The 15,344-nt window shown below is 38.7% G+C and overlaps 4 protein-coding genes across 5 annotated transcripts in view; 1 reads left to right on the top strand and 3 right to left on the bottom strand.

Annotated features, from left to right (window-relative positions):
• Positions 1–15,344, bottom strand: part of LOC141906289 (HSPB1-associated protein 1-like) — a 32,921-nt gene that overhangs the window by 7,903 nt on the left and 9,674 nt on the right. The window lies entirely within an intron of this gene.
• Positions 2,526–4,291, bottom strand: LOC141906175 (calpain small subunit 2-like). Its single transcript, XM_074795405.1, has 4 exons — positions 4,162–4,291; positions 3,749–3,946; positions 3,109–3,176; positions 2,526–2,877 (listed from the first exon to the last, which is right to left on the bottom strand). The coding sequence occupies exons 2-4, from the start codon at positions 3,926–3,928 to the stop codon at positions 2,616–2,618; spliced, it is 510 nt and encodes a 169-aa protein (XP_074651506.1). The 5' UTR covers positions 3,929–3,946; positions 4,162–4,291; the 3' UTR covers positions 2,526–2,615.
• Positions 7,618–9,259, bottom strand: LOC141906391 (16 kDa calcium-binding protein-like). Its single transcript, XM_074795648.1, has 4 exons — positions 9,206–9,259; positions 8,279–8,492; positions 7,996–8,072; positions 7,618–7,891 (listed from the first exon to the last, which is right to left on the bottom strand). The coding sequence occupies exons 2-4, from the start codon at positions 8,453–8,455 to the stop codon at positions 7,639–7,641; spliced, it is 507 nt and encodes a 168-aa protein (XP_074651749.1). The 5' UTR covers positions 8,456–8,492; positions 9,206–9,259; the 3' UTR covers positions 7,618–7,638.
• Positions 10,783–15,342, top strand: LOC141906442 (uncharacterized). 2 transcript variants are annotated; one of them, XM_074795744.1, is made up of 5 exons: positions 10,783–10,833; positions 11,682–12,534; positions 12,913–13,004; positions 13,729–13,853; positions 15,058–15,342. In XM_074795744.1, exons 1-5 carry the CDS (start codon positions 10,786–10,788, stop codon positions 15,335–15,337), a joined length of 1,398 nt encoding a protein of 465 aa, XP_074651845.1. In that variant the 5' UTR covers positions 10,783–10,785; the 3' UTR covers positions 15,338–15,342. The 2 variants fall into 2 exon arrangements, with proteins under 2 accessions (XP_074651845.1, XP_074651846.1); XM_074795745.1 differs by lacking the exon at positions 10,783–10,833 and adding an exon at positions 11,171–11,259.

Raw genomic sequence — 15,344 nt, 5'->3', positions numbered from 1 at the left:
AGATTCGTTGACATACAAGAAGTCGAAATCTGATAACTCTGAGCCACTACTAATGAAACGCGAAGTACTGAGATCTACGTCTGAACTCTACGATCCGCTCGGGTTACTCTCACCCGTACACATACGCGCGAAAACGTTCATTCAAAAGCTATGGCTCGGAAAATTGAACTGGGATGAACGTTTGCCCGAAAATCTCGCGAACGAATGGAGAAATATATATCCCGAACTCGAAAACGCTAGGGATATATCTTACAGGCGGAAATATTTCGATACTGGAATATGCGATAATTGTGAATTGCATATGTTTGCCGATGCAAGCACTGTTGCGTACGCTGCTGTTGCCTATCTGAAACGCATTTCCCATAATAACGTATCAATTGTTATGGCTAAGTCGCGAGTGAAACCGTTAAAAGAGATCACGTTACCACGAATGGAGCTCATGGCAGCTCTCATTGCGACGCGACTATCGAAATTTATCGTGGATTCGCTGACGAAATCTGCTCAGATTGTGAAGACCATCCTATGGTCTGACAGTCAAATTGTTATTCACTGGATTAGAAGTCAGAAAAAGCTACCCGTATTTGTTGAGAACCGCGTAAAGGAAATTCGAATGAGAGATTTCGACGATATCAAGTATTGTTACACGAAAGACAACCCAGCCGATTTACTCACACGTGGAGTAAAAGCGACCGAACTTCAAAATTCGGATCTGTGGTGGAACGGTCCACATTGGCTTCCGAATGGCGATTGGCCAGTATGCGAAATGTTTGATGAGCCTATTACGCATGTCAACGAGCTCATCTACGACGAGCCGCAACTCGTCTGCACCACTGCGATCACAGACATATGCGGATTACATAACATAATCGAAATCGCCGAATTCGCGACGCTACCAAAGATTGTTACGCGTTACCGCTCTCGTCATGAAATTTATAACGCGACTCAAAGGGAATAAAAGTACCCGTCACATTTCGGTACCGGACTTGCGTCTAGCAGAACAAGCGTGGATTCGAAATCTGCAAGATAACGAATTTCCGGGAATCATGGCCTCGTACAATAAACGTAAGATTAGTTTAGCGCGCCAATTAAACTTATTTGTGACTGACAACAGTGTCATTCGATGCGGTGGGCGTTTACAAAATGCGAGTATCAAATATGGCGCGAAATACCCGATTCTACTCCCCACCAAACATCTGTACACTCGATAGTCATCTTACTAAACGCACGTGTTCCTCTTTTGCTCTCTTCGCTCAACGTTCCTGGTTCCATACAAGAAGATGGAATATGAATCATTTGATTTTAGTTCATGTATGTAAACAGTTTATCATCTTGAAGGCTTTTTACTTAGTTGCTTCAATGAAAATTTGTGGATTCAATTCGAATAAGCTTCACCACCTGCATGAAACTACCCAGGAATATGTTAGAAACGAGTTGTTGGCATCATCGTCGGTATTGGTATTCGTACTCGTAAGCAATAAATGTTGAATTGAATTGAATATGTATTGCGACATCATCGCATTGCTCAATTGTTTTGTTGACCTGAAGGTGTAACACTTTTTCGATGCATAATATAGTTCAATCCCCATAATTGTCATGCTAAAACTTAATACCGATTAAATTCAGAGTCTGTTTTATTTGAATACATATGACGTCTGATAAGGATTTACATTCTACTCTATTTCTTCACGTTAAAAGATAAAACATGTTTGACACAAAAATGTCCGGTGCCTTTGCCGAACAACCGGACTTAGGATTTATTTGCGAACCGGACGTGATACGAACGTAACAACGAACGACACATAATATACCCCACCGGGGAAAATGTAATTTGCTAGTTATTGGACCAAGCGCCGATGGTCATATTCTATGTGCGCATAGTAAGGGTCGGCCACACCGGGTCTGGTAGGTAATATTTCACTTGTGATTCAAGTGGACCCTTGCCCTACGAGATTGGCCGCATCTTGAGTCGGCTTGATGTCTCGGACCGGGCTATCCCGCTGCATCGAAAATCAAACGAAATCAGATAGACCATAGAATTATAGTTCTATGGTCGGACGAACCGAACGTTTTGAAAAACCCGGAATCAGAAGCATTGCCATTAAGCGCGCCTATCTTTAGGGATACGGAGTCTTCCGTTTGATGTCGATGAATGATCATGTATTTCCTCATCTAGTGGATTAAGTGAAGGTCAATAATTGGTGTAGGGTGTGAACTATTATGTACTGATAATGCACTAAATGATTTGTTCTTGGCTTACAGGAATCAAGCAGGGAACAATGATGTCCACATCCCTCCACCTTGTCCACAAAAGTCCACAACGTCGTCTGGAACGTCTTTTATATACAGCCCCTTATACGTGTTATACGTCCACTGTGTAATCGAAACAGATCTATTTTTTCTACTGCACTGCGTTTAGTTAACACTGTTTGATGGGCTTTGAAAAGGCGCGGGCCAAGAATGAAATCCCCGCTGTCACCTAAGCTATCGCTATACAAATTTTCTAAGGGATAAAGACAATGCTATAATAATGATTTATAACTGTTGTTTTTATTTGAGTTAACGAGTTATTACATTAGGTTTTTCTTGCTAAAATTTATCACTCAGTAAAACTAGAATTATTTCTTACTGGTACTGTCGCTCAATGTGTCAACGAGAGCGTCAAAATCATGTGTAATATATTTCAAAAACTCATTAATAGAAAGCCGTTTGTCTTCATTCGTATCGTACGTTTCGATGACTGCGATAGCGCACTCGACATCAGCCATTTCAAATCCGCACTTTTTAAGATATCCCTCCATCTCATCTGGCCCGATTGTATCGTTATGGTCCGTATTGGCTTCTTTGAAAATCTTCTTCCATTTTTCTTCTACGTTCGGTCTAAATCGTAAGAACAATTTATTAATGTACATTGGCATAGCCGATAAGCCTAGATGCCACAAGTACAGTGTATCTCAAATAAAGGTAGAATCCCTTCCCAACAGTGTTATATCAGTAACGCCCACACGGCACCGAAAAAAAAGTTTTTTCCTGTTGAAAAAAAAACGTTTTCGATTTTTTTTGTAATGCCGTGTGCCGTGGGCTTAAAGTTTGTGTGGTCTAGCTACTCACAAGAAAATAAACTTGATGAGCTCCGCCAGAGTAATCTTTCCATCAGCACCACCTGCTGCAATGATTTCCTGAAAACAGAGGACGTTCGTTGAAATTTTCACCGAAGCTGTCGAACCGAAGTTGATCAGATTTCGACAATAATAACCATTTTGTGCATACATGTAATGTCGCTAGACGTGATTCGATTGAAATTTACACAAAATTCGATATATATATATATATATATATATATATATATATATATATATATATATATATATATATATATATATATATATATATATATATATATATATATATATATATATATATATATATATATATATATATATATATATATATATATCAAAAACTGATATTATTTGATAAATCACGAGTCCTATATGGAAGTCAAAGTAATTATTTTAAGTAACATTTGCATAGCCTAACAGTGTTAGCAAGTTCGATTTTGAGTTGATGGTAAACATTTATGCCAGATGGTTTTGTGATTTCGATCTATTACGAAATCGATACAATGTACAAAACACATCGAATCAAACGTGTTCGGTCTTGATATTCACCGTATGTATCGTGAATACCTAAAAAAGCCAGTTCAGCCGGCCAAGTCTTATACAATGATCAATATATATGCATAACGTACTTTATTGGATTTTTCGCTTAATCCCAACTTCTTGATTTCCTCCATGTCTAGACTTCCGTCTTTGTTTTTGTCAGTTTGACGGAACACGATAAAGGCTTCCTTAAGGTCTGCTGCTACTTCCGGCACTTTATACTTTTTACAAAATGCTTCAAATTTTTGAAAGTCATCCGTGGAGGTCATCTTGATGTGGTGGAGTATCTGTTAAAGTGAATACGATTTTCATATGAAATATTATCGGATTCAATGACGAGATTATTTCGTGTATGTGACATTTCGACCATAAAAACATCAACGTCATTACGATCTAACACTAGACAAAGAAGTCTTTGGTCCATATACAAATGTTCCATCACGATACTGCGAATTGGCCCGCCAAGCGCCATGATAAATACATCAGTGAATGTTTTACCTACCGGTTTATCCTTCCCGAGTGGTTGCCAACGACGAACTAGTAACTGCGTATGGGACGAATAAAAGGCGTGGTTGTTATGACGCGTTAATATGTCACAGGTGCCTGGATTCCAAGGTCACCATGACTTTTTTCGATAGAATTAGAACTGGATTTGAGACAGATACATAAAATGAAAACAAGTTGCAATTTGAAAAGATATGCCACGTGTTTAGAAAATTCAGACGCCCACCTCGATTATCTAACACTTTGCAACTTTCTGTGACGATGGTCTACTGTGGTAGCTGAGAGCCATAAAACATTTGATGATTACAGCTTGGAGTAATCATTTCAATGATTACTCCAAGATTACAGTTCATCATATATCAGGACACGGCAACAATGTTACATCTACTAGTTGAGATGATTGCTCGTAGGTTACATTCTACATCATTTTCAAAACAGTTCAAACGGCTACTCCTCGAGTAACACACGCAAATAGACAGATTCTAAAATAGATGATATTCCGTTAGCTACCGGTGCAGTATTTTCGGCAACGTGAATTTGGTAATCCGTTCGTTTTTATGAAAAATCGTAATATTCCGCTTCAAAAAAGTCTTCTTACGCGCAGATTAACATTGATTTATAAAGGTTTCGCTGAAAAAATTGCTAGGTGTTTGATGTTTTTTGTACATGGCCCAGATCAGGCGCCAAAGCACTTCAAATAGACGAAATACATTGAAACCAAACCTGACGATCGAACTGGTAGACTGTATTGTCTCTTTGTATATCATTATGAATAGCGTATTATGAATACACGCGATTCATATTTCTGTAATGAATTGTACGTATTGAACTCGGGTGCAGCCTCAATACAATTCGTTTTTTAGTCGTTAAATGTGTCGAGTTGAAAATGAAAACATGGCTGAGTAGCGAATGAGTTGAATTGTTCAAGTAATGTTTGATTGCTACCCTACTTTCATAAATATCGATTTAGTCCATATAATACGCACGTTTTTCATACATGTATTGAAAAATGTATATGGAAACATCAGTTTCGTCAGTCGTACAGACATTATTTTTATACCGCCATGTGGGTGACTGTGACCAAAAGCGCACGGCCTTCGTGGCCACATTCACCCCGCACGACGGGACCCCGAGAACTCAGTTCATCGTTAAATGCAACTGCAGAAGATGAACTCCACTATTCATTTTATTGTAGAAAACATACTTTACAAAGAAACCTATATTTCTATGATATGGTTGAATCAGATCTGATCAATATTACAGGTATTAGAGGAACAAAACAGAATTTACAAATTTGATAACGCGATAGAAAAAATTACAAATTCAATAACACAATATACAAGTACTTGTTGAAATGAAAAAACAGAAATAACGGAGTAACTAATTAGGATACGCATACATAGATATACATTTAAATAAACACTAGAAAAATACTTATGACAGTCATCATTCATTAGACAAATGCAATTTTTTAATAAGTTTCTTGCAAAAATGTACAATTTAGGTGATTGAGTAATAAGATCAATAAGGATATTTTGAAAATTACGATCGCATCTCTTATGATTTGCTCCACCATTTGGTTCAAGTTTGCAAAATTTTTGTACGAATTTAACCGTTAATTTTTGTTCTGCGTTTTATCGTCATTGTTTTTAGATATTGTGCTCATGCCAGAATGTTAATCTTTGCATTACGGGTCAAAAAAAGTTTGATTTGATTAGATTCGTTCTTTTTATTCATTTCGGTACAGCACTCGGAGACGGGGTCGGCTTAATACGAATCTTGTGGGCAAAAGCGAAACTGTCGTATCAAACGGGTTTCGTATTATCCAAATCTTGATTGATATAAATATCTTAGCTGCGACTGGAAATCATCGTAATAAACTGGTTTCACCTTTAACAGAATCGTATTAGGGGGTTCAACTGCATGAAGCACACTAGTAGTTAGGGAATCCCTAACTCACACTTATATCCGTGCAGTCCCGCAAGAACAACAAGACTCAAAACGTACAACACAATCACAGAATTTGAAATAGATTTTATTATTAAAAAAAATGAAATAACATCATTAGAACATTTAGATACGTTTAGAAACCTTGATAAACATTCAACTTTATGAATAAATAAGACGAATTGTTGATTTAATTATCCGGCCCAAGTCCGATATACGGTATTATAGTAGACAATGTAGAGTAATTTTTTGAGTAAATTGGGGAATTGAGTAATGTGATATATAAATGCGCAAGCTGAAATATGAAAGTGTAGTAATATGGCACAATAAAAGAAGTACCATGAACATAGATATGGATATGACGGGCAGATTAACTCGCGAAAAATCTTGATGACATTTGAAAAATATGCTTGAGAAAACGAGATCTATCCCGTTGAAAATACCTCTGCCCAAAATCCCTCAACGAGCCCTCCACCGATACAACTTTTAGTTGTTTTCGGAACCTAGAAATTGATTTATGCAATATAGGCTTACCTTGGTATAGTTTTAGCACCCTCTGAAATCGTCTTTTCAGTCGAGAAAATATTTGCCAAAGTGGTACACTGTATTAAGATATACTAACTTAGAACAATGTGATTGCATCATCTGGGACTTTACTCCGGAATATTCTAATTTCAATTTTTTAAGCAAAATTCGTTTTCGTGACCTGAAAGTTGAATTCAGCAGGTGCTGAAATTAACTACTGTAAGAGGACATGAGGACATTTAGGTCCTGAAACAACTAAATCACTTATTGAACCAAGATGAGCAATGAGACCTATGCTTGTCAGATAAGATGACGGTGAGTCTAATGTTCGGCTTGAAATCTAAACTGAATTACCAAGTTAGTAAAACTGGAACATTTTTCCAACAAACAAATTGCGTTATTATTTCCGGGGACATTTTGTGCGTTTTATGTATTGGAAAATGTATTCATATATGTATATGAAAAAAAACATTGCACTTCAGTGACGTGTTATTAATCTCGTCAATATAAGGGCCATTGAGAAAAATTCCTCGATATGTACATGAATTATGGAGCATAGCAGTGTAGTTTCACACTACAAAAAAATAGAAACACGCATGTATTTCACCAGGGGTTTATTTTCAATCAATGCCTGCTCAAACAGAACTAGAGTCAGAAAGAACAGTTTTACATACAAAACAACAAGAACCACAACGACCAACACAATCACAGAATTTGAAATAGTTTTATTAGAAATAACCTAGTTGGAACATTTAGACACACTGATTTATATGGAATAGGCATAAAACCTAAATATAAGCTGATGAATTGTTGGTGTAATTAAATTAAATGGCTTTTCCTGCTGGCGTAAGGTTTCATTTAAGCCTGGTGCATATTCAAGCGAATAGTGCATATTCAAGTTCAGAAAAAGTATTTGTATAAACTTGTCCAATCTTGGTTAAATACTTCGATGTACAGAATGAACAGAATGAGTATGGTGTTGTGCGGTGGTTTCCTTGTCAGGTTAGAGATCTCTCGTCAACAACTCAATTACGCTGTCAAGATCTTCATTCAAGTATTTTGAAAACTCGTCGTAAGAAAGTTGGTTATCATCGTTAAGATCGTATGTTTCGATGACCGCTGTGGCCAAATCGATGTCTGCTTCGGTCATCCCACACATCTTCAAATACGGTACCAACTCGTCCGGTGAGATGAAACCACTATCGTCCGTGTCGAGTTGCTTGAAAAGCTTTTTCCACTTTTTCTCGATTGTCGGTCTAGATCATTACAAAAATCAAAATGAATGAGATAATGTGGAAATGGACCTGCGACGGCGACGGCTCAGTCGCGCACGTAGTTTATCTAGCTAATGAAAACTTACAAGAAGATATGCCTGAAAAGCTCCCTCAGAGTAATTCTGTCAACTTTACTGCCATCAATATCCGATGTAAATAGTTCCTTAGAAAAAAGAGATAAATCTCTGTCAAAATGTTATGGCGGTTGTTAACTATATTATTCAATTATCATCAGACGGTTATTATCAGTTTATATTATTCAACATATCTGATTTCTAAGATCCTAATTTAACATAAACAGTTCATTCGTGAATATTAATGCAGATTTTTTTTTTCCATTTCAAATAGAAAGCACTCTATTCAGCCTACATCGATGCATTCTTTGCTTAACCCCAACTGCTTAATTTCCTCTCTGTCCAAAGTCTTATCATTGTTCGTATCGGTGACTTTAAAATCTTTAAACGCTTCGTCGAGTTTGGTCGATGCGGCAGTAATTTTATACTTTTGGCAAATATTCACGAACACGTGATACATCTCGCTCTCCATCTTGTAGCGGTGTAGATGATATAGAACTTTAACCAAGCTGAGAATAATCAAGAAATATCGAGTATAAGCTGGTAATCGAACGATCAGGTACCTGTTTGACGTTATTTTTCGAAAGAAAGTTTTTAACATTCCGTGTGTATAGATCATTTTATTACAGTAAACCTCGCGTAAGTCGGATCTTTTGGGACCGAGAAAAATCCTCCGACTTTGAATAAGTCGGATTTCCAGCCCTTTCCCGAAACTAAGACTGCGAGTTTCTGTAAACGGAAAAATGAAAACCAGAATCAACAGTCCTTGTGACTTTTCATGTTTAACTAACCATTTTAAGGAAATTCCTGAGCATCTTTTTGATAGAGATTAAAACGTTTCTAAACGTTTTTATACTAATAATCTTACGTAGAAAATATGTTCGTTTTTTCTTATGGCGAGAATAACGTCCTTTTGACTGCCACTTTCTTACGTAAACAAACAATGCGAAAAAGCGAACTAGAATATAATCATTCGGTTTACTAATCATAAACCTAATCTTGGTTTTGGTAATTATTCCACCCTTCTATTCTTCATTGCCAAAACCCTGCAGACGTAGGCCTTCTCTGGGGTCGTGTCGGTAGGACGTTGTGTTCTGTCACCTCTTTAAACCACCAAACGAGATATCGAAGCGGATGAAAATAGGCTGTAAAGCTTTTTAAAGATCTGCCAACTGATGATGGTAATGATAAACTGTGGCATGAATAAAGAAAGTTGTCATACCTTGTTAGTCTTCCCGAGTGGTTGTTTGTATGTGAAAAACTAGTTCAGGGACATATTCAAAGGCGTGGAGTGGGAGCGTCTAGATGGTGCCTGGTATGCAGGTGCTAGACCGTGACCTTATCCAATAACGCTCGTTGTACGCAATCGAGGACTATTGCAGTGTCCCAAGTTCATAACGATCAAAACCGTCATTGGCAAAAGCTAATGGTTTTTATCGTATCGGCTTATCTCTAAACGAGGGCATTTACAGCCTATTTTATACCTAGCCCATGGTTTATGATGGTGAAACTATTACCAGTCCGGGCCCATACTGATTATTTAGGTGTCATTGTTGGATGGCAGTATAATGAAACAACGTGAATACGAAGAAGGAAGAACATTTACCAAATCACAAAGCTAGAATTGAAACTACCCGTCGCATAAGATTCTGCGTCCCTGCACATGAGAGATTCTGCAAAACGTGGGATTCTAGCATATCAGTCGAAAATGAAGAGCATATCCTTCTTCATTGTCCAGCATATTCTAACAAAGTTATTTTCGGTCCTGTTCTCGAAGATTGGTCGACGTCGGAAATCTGGAACAGAGCGAAAGAGTAACAACTTGACGACCAGTTTGAAATACCAAAACTGGACTGACTTTATTTTAGACAAAAACTATTTACATTGAGATACAAGGCGGGTGGAGACATGGAAACTGATAGAAAAACAAAGGTGACGAGTAATGACAGTGAGACAAAGAGTAAACGAATTATATACATTGTGACACATATGACAGACATTCAACAAATATAGAAAAAATAAGAACAAAAATAACATATGAATTTTAGCCTTGCGATAAATATAATATCAGGCGATTTAAAATATTCATGGATCTTGCCAAATTTCTCAATGTTTGATTTACGTTTAATCATAACTACTATTTCGACGTACTTCTTAGTAGAATCAACGATCAACCAACGAAACCCGTTTATTACGAGCATTTCCAACATGTCCCAGCTAGGATAATCAATATCAATCAAGCTTTAGATAATACGAAACCGGTTTGATACGAACGACTTTTTCACTTTGCGCACAAGATTCGTCTAAACGAGATCCACTGCGGTCGCGAATGATTTACTTATTCAAGGGATAAAGACTGTAATGAAACCAAACCGTAGATAAACCGAATACAACAGATTCAGTTGGCTTTGTTTCAATAGGCTTATCTGGCGAAAGGTTTTTCATGTATTAAGCCTAGTGCATATAGTTATATGATTTATCACCAGAAAACCACTGAAAACCGTAAGAAAATTGCTCATTTTCCGACTGCCAAAATTGGCCAAACATATTAACCAGAATTCGCCTCTCAGCTGAACACCAGTGTAAGGGAGCGGCCTAATTTTTTGTATTAAAAAGCTCCCGTACCACTATACGGTGGTAACGGTGGTTCCTGGAATACAAGATCTCTCAATGACGCCGTCAAAATCTTCATTCAAGTATTTTGACAAGACTCATCGTCTAGCTCAAAGAGGGCTATCTCGCGCGGCGTCGTTATTGTGTGTGGGCCGCCACTTCGAGTCCGGAAGCTGCACCGGTCAACTTATGCATCGCGGTTTAAGGATACGTGTTGAAAGATACGTTACGGTTAAAGTACTTTAAGTTAAATGAAGAAATCCCACACTTCGAATTTGAAATTATACTATCAAATTTATTATTACGAAACAAAAATTATTACGGTGGTTTCGTAATAATAAATTTGATAGTATAATTTCAAATTCGAAGTGTGGGATTTCTTCATTTATCTACAGTTTACACCGATTATAGTGTTTATTCGACAACTACTTTAAGTTAATGACATAACCGTTAGAGTGGTGGTCAGCTTTTAAAATCGGGCCGGTTTACAACTACTCTGTCTTGCCTATTTGATTTGGTCCGGGACACATATAAGCCTGTTCCGGATTTTATGCTTTACCAGAATCAATTCAAATCGAATTGTATTCGAATGGCCCATCAGCATTAGATTTGATTTGAAGTTTCTAAATGGAAGAAGGAGAACTTCTCAGCTCGGAAGAGGAGGTCTGCATATTTTTCCTTTGCTTTGATTGCTGATATGGGCTATATGTCAACTTCGAGACATACAGCTGAAGTGCACAACCAGAAAATTCATTTTTTGCATGCCTGCTATCATCAATAAATAATAATATCATTCAAAGTTACTTTTATGTTGTACTGTAGTGTCTGAGATTTGAAAAAGCACCTGACAATCATAAGCAAAGAATTCCAATAACTTAAAAATTCGATTTAAAAAAAACGTAAATATTTTAGGCCCTACTTAAAATAAGTAAAATAAATATTGTAACATTCACATCTGCAAAATGTCAACTCAAAAATGGTTATCTAGTTGGCCAGAATGTTCCCTACTCCAATGTGCTAATTCAGTTCAAAGGTGACCTAAACTCATAGATCAAACGATTGTTGGTATATTTTGATTTTTCCAGTTGAGTCAGGCTGCTGCGGCCGCTGTACCTTCCGAGATGACGGCCGTTCGTTCTCATACGCTGTACCATCGAGCGTCTGCGCCGGTTCCCGGTCTTTCCGATACCGACGAAAGCAGCGATCAGGACAGCGACAGCGAAGCGCCGCGCAGTCGTCTGGCGAATAAGAGAAAATATCGAAAAACTTCGAACAATACGAACGACAACGAAGAAACTTTCGTGAATCCGTTGTTGAATCGACCGGACCTGATCAAACGCGACGGTTTCCCGCCGCTTCCGAACAACAACGGCGGCCGCGGCGACAACGCGAGCGCCAATAAAACAAAACGCAAAATCAACAACGTTTGGGGCAGCGTCGTAACAGAACAGACCATCGTCAACGATCTCGAGGGCGTCGACGTTATGCAGAAAGCGAACGTAATCGACCGCGACGTCGAAAGTTACAGTTACAACGACGGCGATTTCGATAAGCAGCGGAAAGTCGTCGTCGCCGATGGCAACGTGCTCGAAGTGGAAGACGTCGATAATCCGTTCGACGACGGGGACCTCGATAACGTCGAAAAACTCACGAACCCCGAATTACGCCAGGAGAACACGTTTAAGCGCGACGCGACACGGGACAACGCAAAATCGCGACTCGGTTATCGAAAAACCGGCGACGAGGAGATGGACGACGGCGGCGATGCGGCGGAAAATCGGCGACGTGCAAATTTGAAAAGAAAAGCGCCGGCGAAAGAGCGACTCGGCGAAAAGGTAGATGAGGGCTTAACGCACGATTACGCGTTGACAGAAGACGAAACGGCGGTCGCCGCCGATATCTCGTTCAAACTGTGCGAACAAAATCTGGAAATGATCGGTAAGAAATTTTTGCATTGTAATCGCTGTGCTTTATAAAAAACTGGGTGGCCACTTGACCTACAATTTTTGAGGAATTTTGTAAAAAAGCTGAAAACCAGGGATAAGTCAGGGAATTGAGAATTGCTCGATTGCGCGTATTATCAAAGTTTCTGTCCGTGTTGTATGAATTTGACTACGTTAGTTGAAGTCATGGAAAATGACAGTTTTCGATCATTTCTTTTAAATTTGAATAAACGAAATTTATCTACCTATGTCTTATTTGTATCCGGTCCCGATTCATTACCTAAATCAATTTGAAATAACTCGAAGGCAAAAGTTACTTTGTCAAAACGATCCATTAAATATGTTCATTTTCTCAAATAAAATGTTTTTGCAGAATTGGTTGTTGTGCATCTAGGCAAAGAAATGGCGCTAAAGTTCTTACAGATGACGAACAGCCTTGAAGAATCCGGGGGTATGATGACACAGGTTAGTGGAGGCTAGTCATGTAGCCCCTTGAAACTTTAAGAGTGTTGCTTCCTTGAAAAACGACTCACCGCTTGTGGTTGATTAAATCTTCAGTTTGATTTTGAATTGTTATTTCACAGTCAAGTTCATCATATTTCTAATATGGCGGAATAAGTTTCCGATTTCCGGTTCTGACAAGCACCATTGAACGACGAGTTCCAGAACATGGATTTGTCGATATCCCGTAATAGCAATCGCTATCGGATAATGAAAATTTTAGAGATCTGCAACCATGGGTCTAGGTGCTTTGACATCATCTTTACAGTAACTGTCACCTGTTAGTCGAATGTGAAAGGAATCCCCCAGTGACCCTGTCGTAGAAACAGCCATGGTGAACTTTGGTTATCAACTATTTGTGTCAGAGCTACAGTCCAAAAGTAGTGGACCACAGGATTAAGCCAGTTGCAGTAGTTCAGACCTAGTTCCATGATGGCTGAGACTGTGAAATGCAAAAGACCAAACTCCCCTCGTGCGTTCGACCACTCTATCTCTGACCACTAGTTGGCCAACTATGAATCCAAAGTTCACCCAGGTTTGACTGGTTAGTCATCTAGTGGCGGTTAAAGATAGTGGCCAAACAATGGTGTTGATGTCGATATATGGCCTGTGCATTAGGGAATCAAAATCATTAGGTCAAGATCTTGAAAAAAATCAACATTTTGAAATGTGTCTTTTTTGTTTTCAGGATGGCAGTCGAAGGAGAACTGCAGGTGGCGTATACCTTTACCTGATCAAGAACGATAAAAGTATTCCAAAAGAAACACTCGCGAAGATCTTCCGACCACAACAGAATCTGCAGAAAAAGAGAATGTAAGTTGCTTTGGTTATTAATTAAGATTGGAATATTATAGAGCGTCGCAGTGCTCAGGAGGGTCGGAAAAAATATTTTATAGTTGGTGTTATTGCAAATCATCAACCTCAGTATCACGTAGCTCAGATGTCACATTGCTCGGATTGTCATCAGGTGAATTGGAGAAAAGTTCAACGTCATAATCCAAGGCAATCAATTCCTTGGGCCCATTATGATTGTGCTGTTCTGGTAGATGAAATATTTTTCTTCATAATAGATTTCTGTAATACCGAGACTGAAAAGTCAGCAGAAACCTCTGAATGTAGCAATTGTAAGAAATAATTCGGAAGAGCACGGTCATAAAGGGCCTATCTAAGCCGAGTCTACTGTATTTATTAATTTCAAAACTTTGAATTGATATTCAGAAAATAAGTAGAATTAAATCACGATTGATTCATACTACCGCGGGAACCTCATAACGACGAACATAAGAAAAAAACGACAAAAAATCTGGTTGTTATAACTGATGGTTCATTATATAAATCGATGAAATCCTAGGTTCTAAACTGAAAAAATTGTTACCGGTTCGACTGTTATGCTGTCTGCTTAGTCAGTAACCTATCTGTGGTTTAGTTTCACGATCGGATATTTCTACAAACCACAAACAAAAGCCAGAGTTGGTATAAGCTCATCTGATTAGCTTAAGGCCCGAACACACTATGCGATTTTATTCGCACAGCGTCTGCGATAACAGATTTCGCAGCGAAATTCGCATAGTGTGTTCGGTCGGCTGCAGAAAATCGCACCGATCAAACATGTTTAATATTTTCGCGGCGAATTTTATCGCAGCGAATATACGAATACGAATTTCGCTGCGAACCACTTGAAATCGAAACCAATCAAAGTGACCAGCAACAACAACAACAATTTTAAGTTTCCTGGACCCAGCCATCTGTTTGATCACATGACCACGAACTCCGCATGAGGTCGCTAACAGCTGATCGCATAGGTGTGTCCGCTGCGCTCTGTGCGATAAATTCGCTGCGAAATTTGCAGGGAAAATCGCATGGTGTGTTCGGGGCTTTACCACTGACGATTAGGTAACCAACTAGCGTTTGTCTGCTGTGATACAAAACTATTGGTTTCCATCTAGCGCTTGATGCGGAATTGAGGTATTATATGCGTTAGAATTCCAACAAATTTTCATGTTCCGTTTTATTGCAGGCGAAAGCACAAATTAGCGAAACGTCGAATTCGCGAGCACGATTTGAAAAACGAATACGAAGAGCTGAAACGAGATATCCTCGAAGCGAAACGTTTGAAAGATCTCGATCAACGTAGTCAGGATGTCGAAATTCAGCCGAGCGGCGCAGAAAAACGGAACGCCGACGCCGAAATGGACAGCGGCGATCGAATCGTCGATGAACGAGCGAAAAATCTATCTTCGATGGCCACGGACGATTTTTTAGACGACGCGGACATTTGTGATATCGAGGTTATGTAGACGAGAT

Source organism: Tubulanus polymorphus, chromosome 5 (genome assembly GCF_964204645.1).
Source record: "Tubulanus polymorphus chromosome 5, tnTubPoly1.2, whole genome shotgun sequence".
In the NCBI taxonomy this organism is placed as follows: Eukaryota; Metazoa; Nemertea; class Palaeonemertea; order Tubulaniformes; family Tubulanidae; genus Tubulanus; species Tubulanus polymorphus.
Note: the sequence above shows the minus strand (reverse complement) of the source record. Positions and strands in the feature narration are given on the sequence as shown.